This window comes from Crinia signifera, chromosome 1 (genome assembly GCF_055691185.1).
Source record: "Crinia signifera chromosome 1, ASM5569118v1, whole genome shotgun sequence".
NCBI classification, from domain to species: Eukaryota; Metazoa; Chordata; class Amphibia; order Anura; family Myobatrachidae; genus Crinia; species Crinia signifera.
The window spans coordinates 299,528,560-299,550,421 of NC_139217.1; the positions used below are offsets into that span (position 1 = coordinate 299,528,560).

A 21,862-nucleotide genomic window follows, 5' to 3' on the forward strand; every position below is an offset into this window, starting at 1 on the left:
TCAGATTAGAGTTACACCCAACACAGTATAGGTTATGTCATTTTATTTTATCAGCCTGCAAGTAAAAATTTGAACCTGGCTACTTGGGTACTCCTCTCCAAGCAGACTAGCCTCCCAAAAGAAAGATTAAAGGGTTTCTATCAAGTTCTGACACTTATTGCATAAAATACTTAAAGCAGTCATTTTAAATTTCTAAAGGTCCTACTGCAATGTACTGTTCTGGTATTTGTCTGCCTATAAGAAATCCATTCCAATTGTCTTGGTCTTTTGTATGAAAATCTTTGTTGGGCAACTGCAGAGGGAGATTAGTTTATATACTGTAGGTCATGTTTTATTTAATTTTACATCAGCCACCCTAAACATTCATTGTGTAAATAAATCCAGACCACATCTGTAAATCCATATTTTTTTATTCTGAAAAGATCTCCAGTGATTTTGACAGGGAGTTCACTCTGCACACCTCTAGAAAAAAGGTCAGTCAAGACAGATTTACAGTTGCATTCACGCAGTACAAAAGTCTGTTTCAGGTTAAGAAGTTATTTGGCAATTTGATATTAAATAACCCGTTTTGTTTAGTCTATTGCCATTGCCCCAACCATATGAAAAAAAAAAAAAATAGTTATACAGAAACCTATTTACAAATCAAAATAAAGACTTCAAAGTGCTTCAGAATAGTGATTGTATTCTAGAGATATGTACAACTGCCTATACAAGTATGTACAGGTGACCACTATATAGCACAAGGTTTAATTGCTGGGATATGGCTTCTTCTGGAAAGTGCTTTTTACAGTACTTGGCAAGTGGGAGTGAGGATTTGCTAATACTGAAAAAATAAATAAAGGGAGTTGTGGGGGGCCATAGATTAAATGGCAACCATATCAAGAGCTGAACAAGCTTATTAAGAAATATATACAAGAGGGATTTTCATTGTAGAGTCCCATTCATAAGAGCTGCATTGCGCACATCTTCATACTTCCATATTGGGGTGGGATGTGTTCAGCTTCTGGCCTGGTTACCATCCAGAACTCAAGATAAATCCAGTTGAAGCATTGTAGACTGAAGGAGGATGGTGAATGCCAACCATATACAACCAACCTCATGATAGGTCATCCTCTGTGTTCACAACAGATATCTTAAAAAATAAAATAAAAATATAGAGTCACATACAGGTCATGCAGTCTTGAAATTGGCACCACCATACCATGTAGGTGCCAATGCACAAGGATATTTAGCAGCAGGGCCTTAAGGCAGCCAACTTTGTAGCATGTTCCCATACATACACTGTACTAGGCAAAAGTTTTAGCAATGGTAGAAAAAAAATGCATAGTGAATAACAGAAATCAGAATTTAGTGTGACCAAAAATTCTGCAAGTATACCTAAAACTGTTTTGAAGGCAAGGGGTGAAGGAACTCTGCAGAGAGGTCTGATCTGGCCACATGGCATCCAGGACTGCTTGTTCTTTACACTGAAGTGCTTTGTGACATTAGCTGTATGTTTGGGTTAATTGTCCCGTTTCAGAAAAATTAGCATCTATGGTCCTCAGCGTCGCAATCTTCTTTAAGACTATGGGCAAGATTCTCTAAGCTTCAGAAGTGATGAAATGGAGAGTGAGAAACCGCCAACCAATCAGCTCCTACCAGCCATTCCACAGACTGTTTGAAAAAGGTCAGACATGAGCCGATTGGCTGACTGTTTATTTATCACTTTTGAAGCTTAGAGAGAATCTGGCCCCACATCTTGAAAACAGTCTGCAAGGGAGACCTTGCCGATTCCCTATAACTACATTGTTTCAGCCATGGTTTATGGTCCATGACATGAAACCTTTAACCTCCCTTTTGCTATTCCTTCCCCAGTTTTAAGCCTCTTGTATTGCTCTTTAATCATGATCACCTATTTGGTACAATTTGTTAAATCTACACCCAACTAAACCTAAGAAATCCCTGACTGTGCAAGTTACCTAGAAAAACCAGATGGGCGTAAGCAGTCAAAATATGGTTTAGCTTTAATAAGCCAATTTAAAGCAAGTGTTGTGGCCATAGAGTCCACACATGTAAGAAAAATAAATACCCAGCAGCAAGAGAAGGTGTTATACTGAACAGGAGCCATTTCCCCTTCCTCATTTTCTAGTACAGACTATTATCAGGAGCCACAGGAAGAGGGTAGGGGAAGCTACACACAACCTCAGTTAAATAGTATTATTAACTCAAGTGTTGTGTAAACTTGAACCCCCCCCCCCCCCCATAACAATATTGCAATGAGTCAGATTCACAGGATCAGACCCCATCCCAGCAGTAAAACATAAGGTTCTAGATATCAGCTGCATTGGATCATTTACTGAGACAAGGTAACAGAGCCAGGTTACATTTGATTCAGTCAATTTCTTGTGGACCTAGAAGTTGCAGCTCTGGAGGAGTGGTACCATTTGGTATGAAACATGAGGCTTTTCAGCTGAATAGAAGTTACAAATTAGAAAATGGTAACCCTGTATGTGTAACATTCCATCTAGAAGGAATGCAGACACGGCACCAGCTTAAAGGGTATATTTTGAGGTAAAATGCCTTTCCCACCCAGTATAGGCAGTCTTACATTTAAGGCTAAGATCAATTTAAAACCCACTACTACAGCATGCATGAACCCTCACCGCTCTATATCCCTTTGCAGCAGTAAGTGTCGGCACAATGCACCCACCTTCCACCAATAAGTGTAATCTATGCTTTACTTGCCAATCCTCCCTAATTGATACCATTTCAGGGAATCTGACTCTCCCTAATAGCACCTTACCCCATGATGTAGTTATTGGTTTCTTGTGGTCACTTCCTGACCATGGAGCCCCCATACAGGAGCAAGCACTAAATAGTATCAGTGTCAATTAGATCTTGCCAACTGCTTTGGGGCTCATTTACATTTTGAGGACCTTACCAATGTAGCAGTACATGCCTGGCTAAACATTGTTTAGTTCGCAAAAATATGCCTGTAAGGGCAGATACTTACTGCTGGATAAGTATGTCCCACATTGGCACCATGTCTACCAATATCTATTGTAAGGTCCTCTTCTGTGGTCTTCAAGTAAACAGGATTGTCAAAGTTCATACTTTTCATTGTCTTTCGCTGCCAGTTGCGCCACATTAGATAGGCCCCGATTGCCACCGTGACCAATAACACTAACAAAAAATAAATAAAAATAAGTTAGATGTCATCACCAACTTCACTGCTTGTGCCCTAAAATGTTATTTATTTTTTTAATAAAAAAAAAAAAACGAACCACCACACACACCCTGCAGCAAAGCTCTTTAAAGACTTATGTTAAAGTTACGTTCAAAGAACATTAAAAAAGCAAAAACCTTAATTTTCATAAGGAACTTTTAAGTTACTTGAAGAAATGTACTTACAGAGAGGAAGAATAGCCCATGCAGCAGAGGTGTCTTTGGTTGCATTTTCCTCAAACACCGATATGCTACTATTGCCTTCTACAAAAAAAAAAGAAAATACCATTTGCATGTATCTGCATAATTAAAAGGCTTTGTGATATCAGTAACAAGTTAAGTGAACCTAGGTTCAAATGGTTTAAAGTTTGTGTAATTGATATAAGGGGAAGATTTTTTAAAATCTAGCACCAGCCAATCAAATTACAAGGAGTAAAAGGAGTTTCTTTTGCTCTCCAAACGTGAATATCTAGTGCAATTTTTTTTAATAAAAATAATAACTCATGTGAGGCTTTTCATAAACTCAATACAAATCCTCATGCTCTTCGTGATTTTAATAACTGGCATGTGAGAGCTTCTAGCTCTACAATCCCATATGAAAGTATACGCCAGACAGACAACATACACTGATAATTTGGTTCCACTTATGTTGTGTACACACATGCATGAACACGGCTACATTACATGCCTATCGGGGAGGGGGTTATCACATGCAATTCCATAGTGAACCATGTGTACTATATTATGGTCGGCAGTTACCGACATCTATTCAGAAATAGACCTTGGAACAATGTCAGATAATCTTTCTTTACTTCAATTAAGTGACGATACTTTAAGTGACGATAATTTGAACTTTAACTACAGTATGGTGGAAGCCGCTGCAGTATATAAAGGCAATACTGGGTATAAAACAGCCAGCAGCAGCACAGCTTTACAGGTAGACTAGAATAAAGGTTCTGGAGCAGTTACTCAAATTAAGCACTTACCCCCTGAAAGTGCTTTGCCAGGATGTAATCCTGTAGTAATAGTATGGTCTTCAGTTAAAACTGTACTGCCTTAAAAAGACAAAAAAATTTTTTTTATTTTTAAGTTCAAGCAATAAAGTCAGGGCTGGACAAATATAAGGAGTCAGGTAGACAATGCATGATGAATGGGTGCTAGGGACGCAACACTGCCACCTGCACTCTTGTCCATCCCTGAATTACTATACATATAAAGAACACACATGAAGATGGCCATTTCTAAACTTAAAAAAAAAAAATAGTAGACAAAAACAATATGTAAAATTGGATGTTGCAAAAATTATTAACATGACATTGAACTCATGATAAATGTAGTTATACAGAGTAAATATAACAGCAGTGTTAGACAAGAGATCACTAACACACAGATAAGACAAGTTTCTGCTGCTGAAGAAGTTTTGGTCCAATGCGCCAACATTACTGAAATCACCAGTTCTCCTACAGACCTCTGGAGTGCATGGGAAAGTTACACGTGTCCTCATTAACTTATTTTTTGGGCTCCACCACAAGTAGAGATTCCCAGACTGATGCACCTAGCTTATCGGGAGCCTCTATATATGCTTAGAGTACAGGGCATATGGAATTTGAATTTCTTGCCATTGTATCCAGAGTTGCACATAACCGCGACATGCAATGACCATGGCCTTGGCCAAGTGTAAGTTACATGGCTTGCCTAATTGTGTGCCCTGAAGACAGGTGTATGTGGACACCTATACACATTACAGTCAAGTTCAGACCAAGACTACTTTCATTTAAAGCTTAACTAGGCTTTTAAACAGGCCAGTTTTAGAGAGATATTGTAACAAACCCTCCTATAAGCATATTGGAATGGTAAAGTAAGTATTTAATAAACCTACCTTTTCTGCAGGTTCGGCCAGAGCGGTCCAAGCCATCAGGGCATAGACATGTATATTTGGGTGAACGATCATTTATCTGTGGCGCAGGCAAGCACAGATACTCACAGCCTCCATTTTCTAGTCTCTCATTACACCAATTTCTTCCTGTTGGCACAGTATTTAGGTTACTTCTCCTGACTGTACATGGGATGCAACCAACCTTAGCACTACATACTGGTTCATTTTATTGACACCTAATTTTTGCCCTAGGTCACAAAAGCTTACCTGACGGCTGCACAAGTTCATGGTAGACAATAATATCTTGTGCATCATTCAAGTTGTTAATTAATGTGTCCAGTTCTTGCCCAGTAAATTTGTTTGCACCATAGATCGCTTCATTTTCACCATCAATCCAGTAAACCCGATCCTAAAGTAGAAAATAAAGTACTATAAATGTAAAGCAGTCCCAAGTTTAAAACTTTGGCACCAACCCAATTTGACAATAGAATGTGAGCAAGAGTAACTACCTGAAATATAGTAAGTGCTAGAGGGTGAGCCAGAAATTCAGGAGACTTCAAGATAATACGACGGTCCTGGCCATTCAGATCCACACTACAGAGATGATGCAGCTTCAGGTCAAGCCAGTAGAGACGGCTTTTCACCAAATCTAAAAACAGGTAGCATACAAACGGCTGCAAGATCACATGTCAACATACTTTGCAGAGCACTAGTGCCCAACCTCAGTCCTAAAGTACCCCCAGCAGTGCACATTTTCCAGGTCTCCACACAGAATCACAATTGAAATAATTGGTCCACCTGTGTATCTTTTAAAATTAGTCAGTGAGTAATGACCACAGCTGTGCACCTCCAGGTGACCTGGAAACATGAACTTTTGGGGGTATGTGAGGACAGTTTAGGAAACACTGCACTACATGAAGCCAAAGTCACTGATGTCAGCCAGCATACAAAGTAGTAGTACTACTACATACCTCCCAACATGACCCTCTCCAGGAGGGACAAAATCTGTTTCTGGACTTCCCTCTAATTTATGATTGCCATCCCTCTAATTTATGATTGCCATCACCTGTTTTAAAGACAGGTTAATTGCCAAGAAAGAAGGTTCAGCACATGTAAAGGTAATCATAAATGAAGAGGGAAGTCCAGAAACTGCATTGCCTCCCTCCTGGAGAGGGTCATGCTGGGAGGTATGCTACTATTGCAGGAGCCAGAAGGGGAAAATGCACAAATAATTACTAGTCAGGGGCAAACTTCACCATAATAAATATTTCCACAATTTAAAGGACTACAAAATTGCATACCCAACACAATGCCACTGGGACGCTTGATGTCAGTTGTCACAAGTTCCTGTCTATTTATTCCATTCATTCCAGCCTTCTCGATTTTGGCAGGTTCACCCCAGTCTGACCAGTAGATAAATCTTAATACAAGAAATTATGTTATGGTCCAAAGAATGCAAAAATCAATTCTGTGTCTATGCAATATGGACTGCTAACAAATCAGAACACTTTTATATAGCCAAGATGCTGTTGAGTGCATTTATCATTACAGAAGGAACAACCCACAATGTTACATTATGGCAGTGGTTCCCAAAATATGTACTCAAGGCACTAACAGGTCAGGTTTTAATTATATCAATGGCTGATCAGATGTCATCATAATCACCCAATATCCCAAAAAATAAAAGTGGCACAAAAATATTTGTTCATGTGCTGTTCTCAGAGCGGCTTCTTATGTGGGGAATGGTCAACCCCCTGCTTTTAGATATAAATAGAGTCAATTAGGCTCAAAAAATTGAGCATAACAAGTGAATCAAAGCAAAACAATTTTAATGTAATAAAATTCAAATAAATGATAAATCAGATCATGTGCAATCAGTTATTGGACCCAATTGTAAAGGTTTTGACCTGCACAGTATCAAATCGATTGAGCCCACACAGCAATGTTGTACAAATATCTTGCAGGTGATACAAGCCAAATAGTGAGACCAAGTGGTCAGATGAATAAGCAGGTATGGATCCAAAGTGGGTGGCACAGGTCCAGGAATACACCAATGTGTTTCACTGGTCAGATCGCCGCTTTATAAAAAGGTGTCTCATTGTTGTCAAGAGTGCTCACATTTATACCCAGAACCCTGTTGGGCACTTGCATAATTGATTCACTGTTTTTTCACATAATATATATAATAAAGAAACCTTTGTGGAGCCAGACAAGGGTTTACATATCAATATTGTATTATTGTGCAAGACTTAATAAATCTAGATGCAGTAAGACTTAAGTCTTGCGCAATAAGAGCCAATTCTAAAAGGCTGGACCCGGAAGGGATTCAAAAGGGTCAGCTTCAACAGAAATTACAAATGTTTATATATAATGAAGTATTCCTATAATTGATTGCATATGATCATGACATATACAGTAAGTATATTACATTAAAATGGTTATGATTCACTTGTTACACTCCATTATTTGACTGCTGCTTTCCATCTCCTTTCCTCCATTTACATCCAAAAAAAAAAAAAATACACACCTGTGCCTGCCCAATCATTATCCTGATGACCTGTGCCCAGGTTAAGGTGCTTTGAGGACAGGGCATGATGCAGTATTGATTGCATATATGCTGCTTGTAGCTTATCATGCAATCCATAGTAATGCAAGTGCATACCTCTTGCCTGCATTTGCTTAGAACGGAGCTCCGTTTTAAAGAGGAACATAGTCTATTGTTAGATTCTTCTGTGACTTCAGGCCAAGTCTACCTATTGCAGGGCATCTTGTGAGGCTAAGGAAACCCAGCCTGGTCACTCACAGAAAATTGGCTGATAGGTAAATAGTGATTCAATAGTGATTCAATAGTGATTCAGTGATTCAGTATTAAATCCCGGCGGTCGGGATCCCGGCGTTCAGAATCCCGATCGCCGAAATCCCGACATGGGGGGGGGGGGGGGGGGGGGGGGTAACGGGACGACACAACGTGGATCGCCCCCCTTGTGGGCTCTCTGCGCTCGCCACGCAGCGGGCCCGGTGCCTCGCTATGCTTGGCACACTAATTTATTCTCCCTCCGTGGGTGTCGGGATTTCGGTGATCGGGATTCTGAACGCCGGGATTTACACTGCATCCCGTAAATAGCTACCCCACACTTAGGGCCTTATTCTAGTTCACTGACAAAATCCTTCTGAGATGGAATAAACCATGTGCACTGCAGGGGGGCAGATGTAAAATGTGCAGAGAGAATTAGATTTGGGTGAGTTATTTTGTTTCTGTGCATGGTAAATACTGGCTGCTGTATTTTTATACTGCAATATAGATCTCACTTTTAAGTAAAACCCCACCCAAATCTATTTCTCTGCACAAGTAACATCTGCCCCACCAGCAGTGCACATGGTTTTGTCCATCTAAGAAGGATTTTGTCAGAAAGTGAACTAGAATAAGGCCCTTAGCCAGGTTTCTAGTTAGTGCCAAGAATGAGAGATATACATATATAAAAAAAAACAAAAAAAAACACAGCTATAGAGCAAAACCATTACCCAGATATGGGATCAACTGCAATAGAGGTGGGATCTTCCAAGCCAGTGTTGAAGACAACCTTCTTTTTGGATCCATCAAAGTTTGAGACCGAGATAGTCTTTTGTCCAATATCTGTCCAATAGAGATTCTTGTAAACCCAATCAACAGCAATGGCTGTAGGACTGTGCAGGCCTTCTAGAACCTTTATATGGCTTCCTATTCTGCCACGGCTATCCACAGGGGCTCTAGGGAAGGGAGAGGAGAAAAAAAAATTCTGTTTTGATATGGAACTATAAAATATGTAATTAAGCCTGTGATAAAGTTAGTGACAGATTCTGTAACAAAGAAAAACCTAAAGCCTTCAGTGGTGACGTTTTTTTTCAGAGGTGTATGAATACCAGTCCTAGTCAAGGAGTGCAGTCAACTATGTTCCTCAAGGCAAATAGACCAGGTTTAAAGGCTAGCAATATTTGAACATATGCAAATTTATTTATAACCCATTTATTTTGATTTAACCATCTGTACTCAGAGGTTGGGAAACAGAACAGACTTTGAAAAAAAATAAAAAACCCCATGTCGACCAACTTATATAGAATAGAATCAACTTTATTGGCCATGTATGCTTGCGGACACTAGGAATTTTTTGTGGATTTTACAGTGCAGGATCAACCAGGGAGGGGGGGGGGACGGACATTACATGCGTTAAATTGAGACATTTTATGCAGGAAACACATGCCAGCCGAGCTGTACAGCGCCTAGGCAGCCATCAGCGGCGCCACTGGTCGTTGCAGCAGCCGGTAGGTAACAATATAAGCAGGGACAGTACAATACCACACAGGGAACATATACCCGCCGAGCTGCACAGCGCCTAGGCAGCCATCAGCGGCACCACTGGTCATTGCAGCAGCTGGTAGGTAACAGTATGAGCAATACATTGCAGTTATGGCAGAGATAGCTTAGTCAGTACAGTTATCACACAGGGGACACAAGGTTATATATGGTTGAGTGCACAGATCCTAGGCAACCATTTGCGGCACCATTTGCAGTGGTGGTGATGGTGGTGGTGGTGGTGGTGGTGGGGGGGGGGGGTGGGGGAGTCACTGAGGCCTGTGGCTGGAGCCTGACCATTTCCAATGAGTCCGGGGGGGGCCTTTGTTGGGGGCCGCAGCTGAGCAGCAGGCCAGGGTGTGCAGTAAGCCAGGGTCTGAGACAGGGGGGCCAAGGCTGAGCCCGCGGTAGGCCAGGTATGTTAGTGTTATCAGGTCTAGGCCTGCAGGGAAGGGTGGCTACCGCTGGTGAGTCTACCAGGGCAGGGGCCCACCTAGGTGAGGCAGCAGGCCAGGGGTGGGCCTGCAGGGAAGAGAGTGTTCGGGGTCCTCCTCACCGTCCTGACCTGCACCGGGCCCGCCAGGATACTCCCATCCACGTAGAGTTATGGTTGACCAATTGACTATCCCTCCCACTGGGTGTGGAGATTATACAGTAAAAGGTTAAACACTGACCATAATTTATATTAAAAAAAAAAACCTGCAGACCAGCAGATGGATTTATAGATATCCATCAATTAGAGCGAATAATATTGCAGTATACAAGATGCACACAAAGCACAGGGCTTCACCTCACTGATTCTTTAGTTCAACATTATCCTTTGCCAGGGGTTGTGAGAAACTTCATGAATTTATGCAACACATTTGTCAGTTACATTTCAGAGCCCATGTGCACCAGTTACCAGCCAGCACCAATACTGAATGTTACATTTCATATAATCTTTGATTGGAAGATAAAAGCCAATGTTCTAGTAGCATCATACAGTCAGGAGAACACAGGTGTAAAAGGAGCCCATACATGCTCCGTTTTGCGGCTCCGTTATGTACTTTTAAAGTACACATCGTATCAGATTGCATGCCTTGTTTGCATTGTGCATGCACTGCGATCCGATGTGCAGCACATATTTTGTATGGTACTAGGTGATGTGCGGGAGCGCGCATCGCACAGTACAGAAAGGAGCCGGACCACAACGGAGCGTGTGTGTGAGCTCTTTAACAGTGAGGAAGCAGGAGTGGCTTCCTGTCATAACATTATGCTAGTAGATATCAGGAGAACCTAGGACTGCTGCTAGCGTTAGCCAATTGCTGTAGTGCAGACAAATGCATGCATCACTAGTTAGCGCTATGGGATTATGGCCTTTAAAGAAACAGCATATTAATTATGGGTACATATATGTTAATTGGGCGCCCACTAAGCTATTTGCTTAGTTTTCTGCATCCCCTGGCCACACTATAAAAATCAACTCCATACCGACATGGAAAGTGGGGGTATGAGCATACTAACTATAGTGGGCGCCCAACTAACATATAAGTACCTAATTATGAAACTACATCAGATAGGTGAAACACTTACATTTAGTATAAATTGCCACAACACCCATTAAAGTATGTTTTTGCAGACAATGAAAACTTACAGTCCTGCTAATTAGCCACAATAGTTCTCAATGGAGATATCCATATACCGTTATAAGCAGAATCATACCTAAATATTGCTTTCTGAAAGGTGTCAGCCCAGAACAGACTCTGTCCTGCAATATCTGCATCCAGTGCCACAGTGTTCCGCAACTGCTCCACCAACTGGATATATTCCTTCCTTTCAAGGCCAAACTTCCGGATATCCCTGCGGTTTGTGAATATCAGACATGGTTCCCTTCCTTCAAAGGGAAATTATAGATCAGTAAAAGAATCACCCCGCACATCAGCCCCTTCTATAGCCTTCATTAGTGTGTATTATGTGAATATGTAGTGTGGGGCAATGAGTAGAGCGTTGTAGTCTATAGAAAAACTAGCCTTACAGGTTCTATTACAATAAAAAAGCAGCCTCCTATACTTACCTACAGCCTTACACACTCCCGTTGACAGATCCATTTGATACCCTCTACTGCATTCACACTTGTAGCCTCCCTTAAGGTTGACACAGATCTGACTGCAGATCCCTGGATTTTGACATTCATCTATATCTACAAAAACAAAAAGCTAGTTTTACAGAGACCCTGAAGGAAGCCAGCTTATCAACTATCAAGCAGCTCTCACCAGAGGAAAAAAAAGACACCCTCAACTTACCACCACAGGTTCTTCTGTCAATTAGTTCAAAGCCAGCAGGACAGTCACATTCATAGCCGATTATCAAGTCCCGGCATAGGTGAGAGCAGCCACCATTATTCACCAGACACTCATTAACATCTAAACAGATAATACACAAGTTTCATTTTGAAACCAAATTTTTCTGATGCACATACTTAATATTGGCATTAAATTACCAGCCACACAGGCTTTAGTGTTAAAATCCATTAACAATGAGAAGTTAAAACAGATTTATATAGACCAACATTATGAGATAACTGATAATAAAATTCTCAGCAGTAAGTTTAAACATGTCACTTACCACAATCCTTTGCAGGTTCATCACTTCCATCTTTACAGTCATTCTGCATGTTGCACACCTTATGCAAGTCTATGCATTCCCCAGAGCTGCACTTGAATTTACCAGGTCCTGTGCACTGATTGACTGCATAGAGATTATACAGGAAGCGTAAGCAGCACTTTATTTTTAAACAAGTGTACCATGAACAGTTTTATTACGCCCACCTTTTTTACAGTGCAATTCATCAGTGCCATCAAGGCAGTCTCTCACACCATCACATTGTCTTGTGCCATGTATGCAGTTCCCATCTTCACATTTAAATTGATCAGGTTGGCAGGTGCGGGATGCTTGAATTTAGTAAGAGGGGAAGGAAAAAAAACAAAAACAAAAAACAACAATTATATATTTGTAACCTCAGCGGGTTCCCTTAAGGAACTGGGAAGCCTACTTTTCCATATTATGCAGTGGCAAATGCACAAGCCACCTAAAGCAGAATACTAAATAGTCTGCTTTAACAGAATTAACGCAAATGTCAGGTAACCTTAAGTATGTGCCCAAACTACATCAGTAACACCAAAGCAACAGTAGTTTAGGTTATAATATATTTAAAAAAAAAAAAAAAGGTAAATCAAGTTCAGCTTTTTTACAGGAACAGTTAGTGTATGTGCAAGCTGCAATCTCCGCATTTGATTTTTCTTTGTGTTAAAACTTTAGCCTAATTGTATTTATGGGTTGTTCCCCTGAAGGTTTCCCAACCTTATTGTCAGTTTTTATTGTGTGTCTGCCCACATGACTACTTTTGGAGGAGAGTGCCTTACCTTTACTGTCAGGGGCGGGCTGGGCCAGGGTGCCAAGTGCCCCCCAGGCCGCTTAACCAGACACTGGCTGCGGGCCGCGCTGGATCACCTTCCTGGTGATCCTGCGCATTGTCCACCTCCTCCAGCCCTGGCTTCCAGAACACGAACATGGCTACAGGAAAATGGACGCCGGCCCCCTGCACCGACATGTCCTCAGTGCAGGAGGCCGGCGGCCATTTTGCTGTAGCCACGGCCGTGTTCTGGAAGCCGCGGCCAGCGCAGGAGGGCTGTCGGTAGTAGCCTCACCGGACTGGGGTGTGGGCAGGAGGGGCATGTACTATGCTTTTCACCCTCCCACCAGCAGCAGGATGGATAGATATCTGGCACCATTGTGCATCATGGTATGGGACGTAATGGGCATTATGGTGTGGGCAGCATTGGGCAATTGCCATCACAGTATGGGGTGTAATGGGCTTCAAGGTGTGTGGCATAATGTGTAATTAGCACCACAGGCTAAAAGGGGCCAGCCCGTTTACTGCCCTAGCCATATATAATATTTAAAAAAAACACCACCCTTTCCTTTAAAAAACAGGTATGGAATCTTCTCCAATCTGAATGCATGCCCACGTGTCCTAGTCTGACCTCAAAGCGGGGGGAGCCTGAAATTCACACATTAAGCATCTCTTCTCTTAAACTCCTATTCCAGCATAAGCATTTCCTAATTTGGCCTATCTTTCCTCATAGCTTAAGGAATCAATTACATTTATTACCTTGTTATACAGGTATAAAACTGGATCTGAGAGACTTACGGCAATTTATTTCATCACTTTTGTCCTTGCAGTCTGCATCCCCATCACAGTGCCACTTCTTGTGAATGCACTCCCCAGAGCCACACGGAATCTCACTGGGGGAGCACCTCTGAGGTGCAACAGGCTGGCGCCCACACTGCTCCAGAGACTCATCTGAGTGGTCAGCACAGTCTGCATCATCATCACACACCCAGGTCAGGGGTATACAGGAAGAGTTCTTGCACTGGAATTCATGGGCACCACATGTGGGAGGTGTGCAGTTTACTTCATCACTACCATCACTGCAGTCTTTGTGACCATTGCAATAAAAGCTAATGGAAATACAGTGACCACTGGAGCAAGTGAACTCAGCTGGACTACAGGTCACATTCCCTGGAAGGCAGACAGTGATACAGACCATTTACACTATCATTTCAGCACATCAGGTCACCTACAATAGCTGATTATACAGATTTAGAACTTTGGCATATAACAAGCTGGTAATAAAACTAACACTAATATAAATATAAATAATGCAGGCATGTCCAAGCTATGGCCCTCCAGATAAAACTACAAGTCCCATCATGCCTTGACACTTGCTATAAGCAAATGCCAACTATGGCAAGGCATGCTGGGATGTGTAGTTTAAAAGCTGGAGGGCCACAGTTTAGTTTTGACTGATAATGCATAATACAGTATAGCAAAGTCAAAACATGTCAAAAGTCTTTAGTACAGAATCATGGCATTGGTTATACATATCCCTTCAGTGTCCTAGTTGTAACCCCAGATGGTTGTAGCATGCTATAGATCACACATAAGTCAACAGAGTCTAAAAATATTTTACAGCCTGTGTCAGCAAAATCATTTTACACTTCACTGCCATGCGGTGACCCTGCTGCCAGCAAGACAGCTAAATAAATGACGACCGGTTAAGACAGTTTGTAGCTCGAAAAAAAAACCGAAAAAAAAAAAAAAAAAAAAAAAAAACACATTTCCGCTACTATAACCCACGCTGATTTTCCTTGTTCTAGTGCAACTCATGAGCAGTAACCATACTGCTCCATACAATATTTATGTGCTGTGTTTGGAACCTAGTCATTTGTAGCCAAATTAGCACAAAGCTCTATGACATATATATCAGGTCATACTTACGACAGTTCTCTTCATCCTCTGCACTGTCACAGTCAGATTCGCCATCACATAGCCAGGAGAGAGGGACACATTGCAGTGAACGGGACCCACAGCTGATTTCAGTCTCTCTGCATGTTCTCAAGTCTAGGAAACCGTATCAGTATTAGAATTTGTAAACCCTGCTAGCCAGCTCTTGTACAATGTATAAAACAAGACTGCTTAAGACTTTTTGCAATAGCGGCAATGATTAGCTCCCCTTGCCCTCCATAAAGGGTACAAGTCAAATACTAGTGAAAATTGCAGCTGCTGCCAAAAACATCCAAACGCAATAGGTTTCCGCAGATAAGCTATCATTGACCTTTTCATAACCCAGTCTTATTTGTTCCACGTCGACTGGCTGGAATTGTCAGTTAATAAGGACAAGAGGGCGGATAAATCAACATGGCTTCCATATATATTACCACCTGAAGGAAACTCAGATCAGCAGTCCATCTGACAACTTGGTATAATACAGAATTAAGAACCTCTATCCAGCCCCCTTTTAATTTATGGGCACTATAAAACTGTGGCACACGTTGGCCTTTTGTCCATCTTCTGTTACTTTGTTTTCTTTAAGGTGCTAAAGTGGACTCTATGGGTCATTCAGACTGTTTAATGGCAGGGATCGCCAAAAACAAGCAATCTTCACCGTTTAACCCCCGCGCTGGCCGCTCACCCATTCTATGTTCAGGGGGAACATAGGATTTCCCTCCAAACCATGAGGTTCGCTGCAATGGGGTCAGTTAAATATATAGATTCCCTTAATGCTTCTCTAAATGAGTTGGTTAGGCCTTCTATAAAAAGTCCAAGTAGTGTCATAACCTAAACCTAGGTTTAGGTCAGTGGTAGCCAACTCCAGTCCTCAAGAGCTACCAACGGTTCACATCACAGGTACACTCTTACTGACACATTATAAATGAGGCACAGGTGGAGCTAATTACTTCTTGTGATTCTTTGAGGAGATCTGGAAAACATTAACTGTTGGTAGCTCTCAAGGACTGGAGTTTGCTACCCCTAATTTAGGTCATTATGCCATCTCTCTAAGGGGCAGATTTATTAAGCTCGGTGAAGTGATAAAGTATCTGTTTTTTTTATCACCAGCCAATCAGATCCTAACTTTGAAGTTACAGGCTTGGTTTGAAAAATGACAGGTAGGAGCTGATTGGCCGGTGATAAAATCAGGCAGTTTATCACATCACCGAGCTTAATAGATCTACCCCTAAGAATCATAAATACTATGAAAGCGAGACCAGTTACACCAGAATCTTACCATTAAGGCCAATACGAGTTTTTTCCCCACTCGTGTTGCTTCCAGAAGCATGGCCACTATTGCTGTGTCTAGTGACCACTTACTACACAAAACGAAAGGCTTTTTCTGGATCCCATTTCGTTGCATGGGTGAGGTTTTTGGCTTCATACAAAAGCCATCTTTATACATCCTTACTATGATGTCAGTACATTTGCTCTTCTAGAAAGTTTATTTCTGGTTACACGATGGCTTGTGTCTGCAGAGACTATACCATTGTTACAGTGTGCTCCATGTTGTATTCCAATGTGGACTGACCCCACTCCAATACTGTCTTATTATTTCCAGGAAATGTTAACTTGCAATCTGTGGCAGTCTAGAATTGCCAACAATTGCTCAGCATTCTATTTGCCACCTGGCATTGTTCTATGTAGACCTACAGCAGAGTATTCACTTTACTTTAGAACGCAGCTTTATATTTAACTCTGCACTTCCACTTTTAGAGTACTAGAGGATTCCAATGGCTACACTAGTCTCAGCACCCTACTAAAAAGGATGAGAAAAGTAGTGGGTAGTTCTGTTTAAAGCAGTAACACAATGTGATACAGGTTGAGCATCCCTTACCCAAAATGCTCGAATTTTGGATAACTGATTATTCCGTATTTCAGAATTTTTATATTTCAATGATGTATCTTGCATATATGCTGTATAAAACAAACATGAAATGCACAAATATAATTTGTGCACAATCTCTACTGAATTTGAATACCAGCCAATTGTTGTCTTGCAGATATTTAGTGCCAGTTACATATCATGTCATCAGTAGGTTTCCCCAGAAAGTGGAATAAATGTTTTTTGGGATAATTTGGATAAGGGATACTCAACCTGTATGACTAGACTACAGGAGCATTGTAACTTACGGCACAGCTCTGGTGTTTCATCAGATTCATCTTCACAGTCCGGATCTCCATCACACTGCCATCGTTCTGGAACACACTGGCCATTGCTGCAAACAAAGTCCGCCTCTGCACAGGTTTTCTTTTCTGCGCAAGAAAATAAATTCATATGGGTACTAATGAGGACCCAAGCACCGCTACAATAATCGTCCATTAGCAAGTCACATAAAGGAATTCTTGTACTAAAAACAAATGCATCAGGGTGCGCGTGTGCTTTAGCACACTACAAGTCCTAGGAACACCAAATCTCTTTAGCGTCTCTGCATGTGGCCCAGTGATGCATGGAATGGGAATCCTGCGGTTTCATTTATATGTAATGTACATTTTCAGTCAGAGCAGCTGTAAAGAGTAGGATACATTATTGAACACACGTTTGATATTTATAAAAAATACTTGGCACAGGAGCAACCGGTGGGGAAATGGGATTTGTTCAAGGCTCTTACCTAGGTAATATTATCACGATCATTAGTTTTGCATTTCTTCAAAATGAATTACACTTACCAATGAATTACACTTACCAAGATAACTATCTGGCAATGCCCCATAGAAGCCTATGGGCTTCTACCGCGACCCACACCGACCCACCACTGCCCCCCGCCGCCCCTGTGGTCGGGCAGCATAGAGCTGTGCTGCCTGGACCTGTTACCTCCTCCTCCCTGCACTATGATCCTCTTCCGGGTGCAGGGAGAAGGAGAGCCCGGCGCAGCAGCACCGGGTAAGGGAGGGAGGGGGGAGCTGCTGACTCACCGCAAAAGGACAGCTCGTAAGGCAAGAGCTCTCCTTTGCCATAATATAACATATGTTAGAGCAGTGTTAGCCAACTCCAGTCCTCGAGAGCTACCAACAGTTCACATTTTCCAGACAACCTAGCCGCTTCAAAGGTGCATGTTACTCAGACACATTTTAAAAAAGATCCACAGGTGGAGCGAATTACTTCACTTGTGAATCTGTGAGGAGATCAGGAAAACATTAACTAATGGTAGCTCTCGAGGACTGGAGTTGGCTACCCCAGTGTTAGAGCATGTGATAATTATGTATGCGATGTGTGGTGAAGGGGGGGCGGAGCTGGGCTGCAGATGTTCGAACATCCCACCCACAATTAGAGAATTGTTCGATTTAGGTGTTCCACTTGTAGCCTACCTTACCAAATTAATGCCTCCTCCCACAATTAATTCAAGTCCGGTTCTCTTGCATGGACTATTCAGGCATGGGGCTTAGGAGATAGTACACAATTCCCATACATAATTCCCATACATAATTCCCATACATACGGAAAGAAATTACATTCTCGTACATCCTTATAGGGGCGAGGTAAAATTCAGTCTAGTGACCACACAGGGTGATGTTTCTGGCATTTACAATTAACTGAACTGCTTCCATAAACAAACATTTAACACTGAGCCCTATCAGACATAAGAATCTCCTAGTTCACCTGTTAAAGCAGTGTGCATGGCATTGGATTTTCAAGTATCATATGCAAAATATGGTAATCCTGTGAACTCCATTGATCCATTTGATTTACTACATTGACAGTGGAACTCACCACATGAATTTTCATCAGACCCATCAGCACAGTCTTCATCGCCATCACACTGCCATAATGAAGTGATGCAACGGCCATTGCCACACTCAAACTGAGATTCCTCACACAGTGTCTTTGTTCCTAGGAAGGAAAAAAATACATACACATAAGTGTCCAAATAAACATTGCCGTTTGTGTTATAGGCTTTTGCCATCTAAAGGTGATTCCAAATTTTGTGCTCCACCTGAACATGTGTTTAGAGCCATTTTCAAAACCACTTTTAAAAGTTTGATATTGAAGCTGTCTATCCAGTGCAGCATGCAGTTATGCCTAGCTGCTCTCAGGTGATTCTGCACAATGTTTAACGCAAACACTAGATAGAGGTCCTACTGTAAGCAGCCACCAGTAATGGATCTTAAGCTTTGTTTGATACGGTTTATACTTAAAGATAAACACTGGTATCTGGATGGCTGATAGACAGTTGCTTTTAAAGTTTCAGTTGCTTTTAAAGTTTTAGTACTATAAAACTCCTATCATCTATGTACAGAGCAAAGAACCTCTGGAGGATGATTTATTTTTTATTTATTTTTTTAATTAGGACCCAGGTGCTCGAAACACGTCAGCAGTGACTGATATCCCCCACAACCTGAATGTGTGTGCAATAACTCCCAACTGTTGATTTTCACAGGAGAGTCCAGGATTTTGGGGGCTGTCCTGCCTGCGGTGATTACACAGTGTGCACAGCCTCTATTCAGAGAGGCTGGGGGCATGGCCAGCAGCTCTGAGTGCTGGCCATGTCCCAATAGCAGAAAAAGAGTCGAATTATACTCACCGATAATTCCTTTTTCTTCCTAGAGATCCCATGGCAGCCATACATTGGGGATATTCCCTTCCCCCATCAGAGCAGACAGGATTGATTTCTCTTGGGACCGCCCACCCTGGGTATAATAGACCCCTCCTCCACCTCCACTGTATCTTTTGAGTGTCTCCGTACCAAGGTCCCTAGAGAAAACACATCATAATACAAGGGAGGGTAATCAGTGGCTGCCATGGGATCTCTAGGAAGAAAAAGGAATTATCGGTGAGTATAATTCGACTTTCTTCTACGATCCCCATGGCAGCCATACATTGGGACATACCCAAGACAAATAAACGGGAGGGTAATGTTATGCATGAATATTTTTATTATACAGAGGCATCCGCAGATACTGCCTCTTGGAGAACATGCTTCCCAAAGTGGGCAAGAGAAACATCAAGAGCATAATGTTTTACAAAGGTGTGTACTGACGACCAGGTAGCAGCTTTGCAGATCTCGGTCACTGAAGCTTTGGCCCTGTTCGCCCATGACGCCGAGACTGCCCTTGTGGAATGTGCCTGTACTATAGGAGGTACTTTCCTGTTTTCCAGTTTGTAGGCTGCCACGATCGTCTCTCTTATCCATCTGGATATGGTTTGTTTTCCTGGTTCCTTCCCCTTACGGACACCACTCGGGATGACAAATAGGTGTTTGGTCGATCTAAGGACTCTAGTTCTTTCCAGGTATATTGAAATGACCCGGACAAGGTCCAGCGTATGCCAACTTTGTTGTTCCTCATTTTCCGGTTCTGGGTAGAAACTAGGTAACACAATCTCCTGATTGAGGTGAAAAGAAGATATTACCTTAGGTACGAACTCAGGATGTGTTCTAAGTACCACTCTATCTGGGAAGATAACAAGATAAGGTTCCTCTATCCATAGAGCTTGGAGCTCACTTACTCTTCTGGCCGAGGTGACTGCGACCAAGAAGACCGTCTTCCACGTTAGATACTTTAGAGGACACTCCGTTAAAGGTTCAAAGGGGTGTTTAGCTAATACCGCTAACATAAGGTTTAAGTCCCACGGTGCCACTATAGCCTTGACTGGCGGTCTGATCCTCCTCATGGCTCTATTAAACCTTTTTATCAGCCTCTCTTCAGCCAATGGCCTATCTAATAGTACTGCTAGGGCAGAAATCTGAGCTTTTATTGTTGCTGGGGCAAGACCCATTTGGAAGCCGTCATATAGAAACTGCAGGACTCTACCTGTTGGTATCGATGAAAAGTCACCGTTGAACTGACCCCATTCCATGAACCTGCTCCACGTTCTATAATAGGATAAGGACGAAATGTTCTTTCTGGCCTTCAGCATCATTTCCACAACCTGGGATGACAAGTTATGCCTACTTAATATGCTCCGCTCAATCTCCATGCCTTTAGCGACAACCTTGCTGGCTCTGGATGATATACCGGACCCTGATGCAGTAGGTCCTGCCTGTTGGGAAGTGACCACGGTTCCTGCAGCGCCATCTTTAGAACACTGACGAACCAGGGCCTTCTCGGCCAGTAGGGCAGTATCGCCACTACTTCGACCCGATCTTCCCTCAGTTTCTTTAAGACTCTCCCGATCATCGGAAAGGGGGGAAATATGTAGCCCAGTTTGAAGTTCCATTTCACGGAAAGGGAATCCATGGCTAGGGCTTGCGGATGAAATGATTTTGAGAAGAAGTTGTTCACCTTTCTGTTCCGAAAGTTGGCCATCATGTCTACTTCTGGGGTCCCGAATATTTTCTCTATCTGAGAAAAGACTTCTGTATTCAGCTCCCACTCCCCTGGCGATATCACCTCTCGACTCAGGAAGTCTGCTAGTACATTCCTCTTGCCTGGAATATATACTGCTGACAAGGACTCCAGATTGTCTTCCGCCCAGTTTAGTATCCTTTCTGACATCTGCATGAGTCTGATACTTCTTGTGCCCCCCTGGTGATTATGTGGGACACTACTGTCACATTGTCTGACATTACTCTCAGATGTGAATGGCGAATGTCTTCCTTTAGGAGTTGTACGGCCTCCCAGACTGCTTGTAATTCTCTCATGTTTGAGGAGTTCCTTGCTTCTTTCCTTGTCCAGGAGCCTTGTATAGACCTTCCCTCTATATGAGCTCCCCACCCGGACAGACTGGCATCCGTAGTTAGTATCCGGAATGTAGGATCTTTTAGACTGGTACTCCTTTCTTCTAGACCCTGTTGCCACCACTTTAGGTCTTGTCTTACCTCTTGACTTAGCCTGAACCGGTGATGATCTGCATAGCCATTCTTCTGTAATGGGATGATGGCCCACTGAAGTCGTCGCATTCTCCACTGCGCCCACGGGATGATCCTGATACAGGATGCCATCATACCCAACAGCTGGATAGCCATACTCAGAGGGCAGTCGTCCTTCTGTAACATTAGCCTTGTTAGCTCTTGGATCTTCAGACATCTTTCGGCCGACAGGGATATCTGAAACTGGACTGTGTCTATCATAGCCCCCAGAAACTGTATCTTCTGTGTCGGAACAGTCTGGCTTTTTTCTGTGTTTGTCACCCAACCTAGAA

The 21,862-nt window shown here is 42.3% G+C and overlaps 1 protein-coding gene across 2 annotated transcripts in view; it reads right to left on the bottom strand.

Annotated features, from left to right (window-relative positions):
- Positions 1–392: 392 nt before the first annotated feature.
- The window catches only part of VLDLR (very low density lipoprotein receptor), a 32,606-nt gene continuing 11,136 nt past the window's right edge, over positions 393–21,862 (bottom strand). Inside the window, exons 2-19 of one of the 2 annotated variants that reach the window (XM_083186023.1) lie at positions 18,494–18,613; positions 16,915–17,037; positions 14,731–14,853; positions 13,600–13,971; positions 12,218–12,340; positions 12,015–12,137; positions 11,693–11,812; positions 11,464–11,589; positions 11,112–11,283; positions 8,603–8,827; positions 6,382–6,500; positions 5,590–5,729; positions 5,348–5,489; positions 5,084–5,227; positions 4,191–4,259; positions 3,391–3,468; positions 2,993–3,162; positions 393–1,132 (exon numbers count right to left, since the gene is read on the bottom strand). In XM_083186023.1, the coding sequence (XP_083042149.1) occupies positions 1,097–1,132; positions 2,993–3,162; positions 3,391–3,468; positions 4,191–4,259; positions 5,084–5,227; positions 5,348–5,489; positions 5,590–5,729; positions 6,382–6,500; positions 8,603–8,827; positions 11,112–11,283; positions 11,464–11,589; positions 11,693–11,812; positions 12,015–12,137; positions 12,218–12,340; positions 13,600–13,971; positions 14,731–14,853; positions 16,915–17,037; positions 18,494–18,613 (2,525 nt within the window). In that variant the 3' untranslated portion in view covers positions 393–1,096. The remainder of the gene's footprint in view (positions 1,133–2,992; positions 3,163–3,390; positions 3,469–4,190; positions 4,260–5,083; positions 5,228–5,347; positions 5,490–5,589; positions 5,730–6,381; positions 6,501–8,602; positions 8,828–11,111; positions 11,284–11,463; positions 11,590–11,692; positions 11,813–12,014; positions 12,138–12,217; positions 12,341–13,599; positions 13,972–14,730; positions 14,854–16,914; positions 17,038–18,493; positions 18,614–21,862) is intronic. The other variant, XM_083186024.1, reaches the window with a different exon arrangement.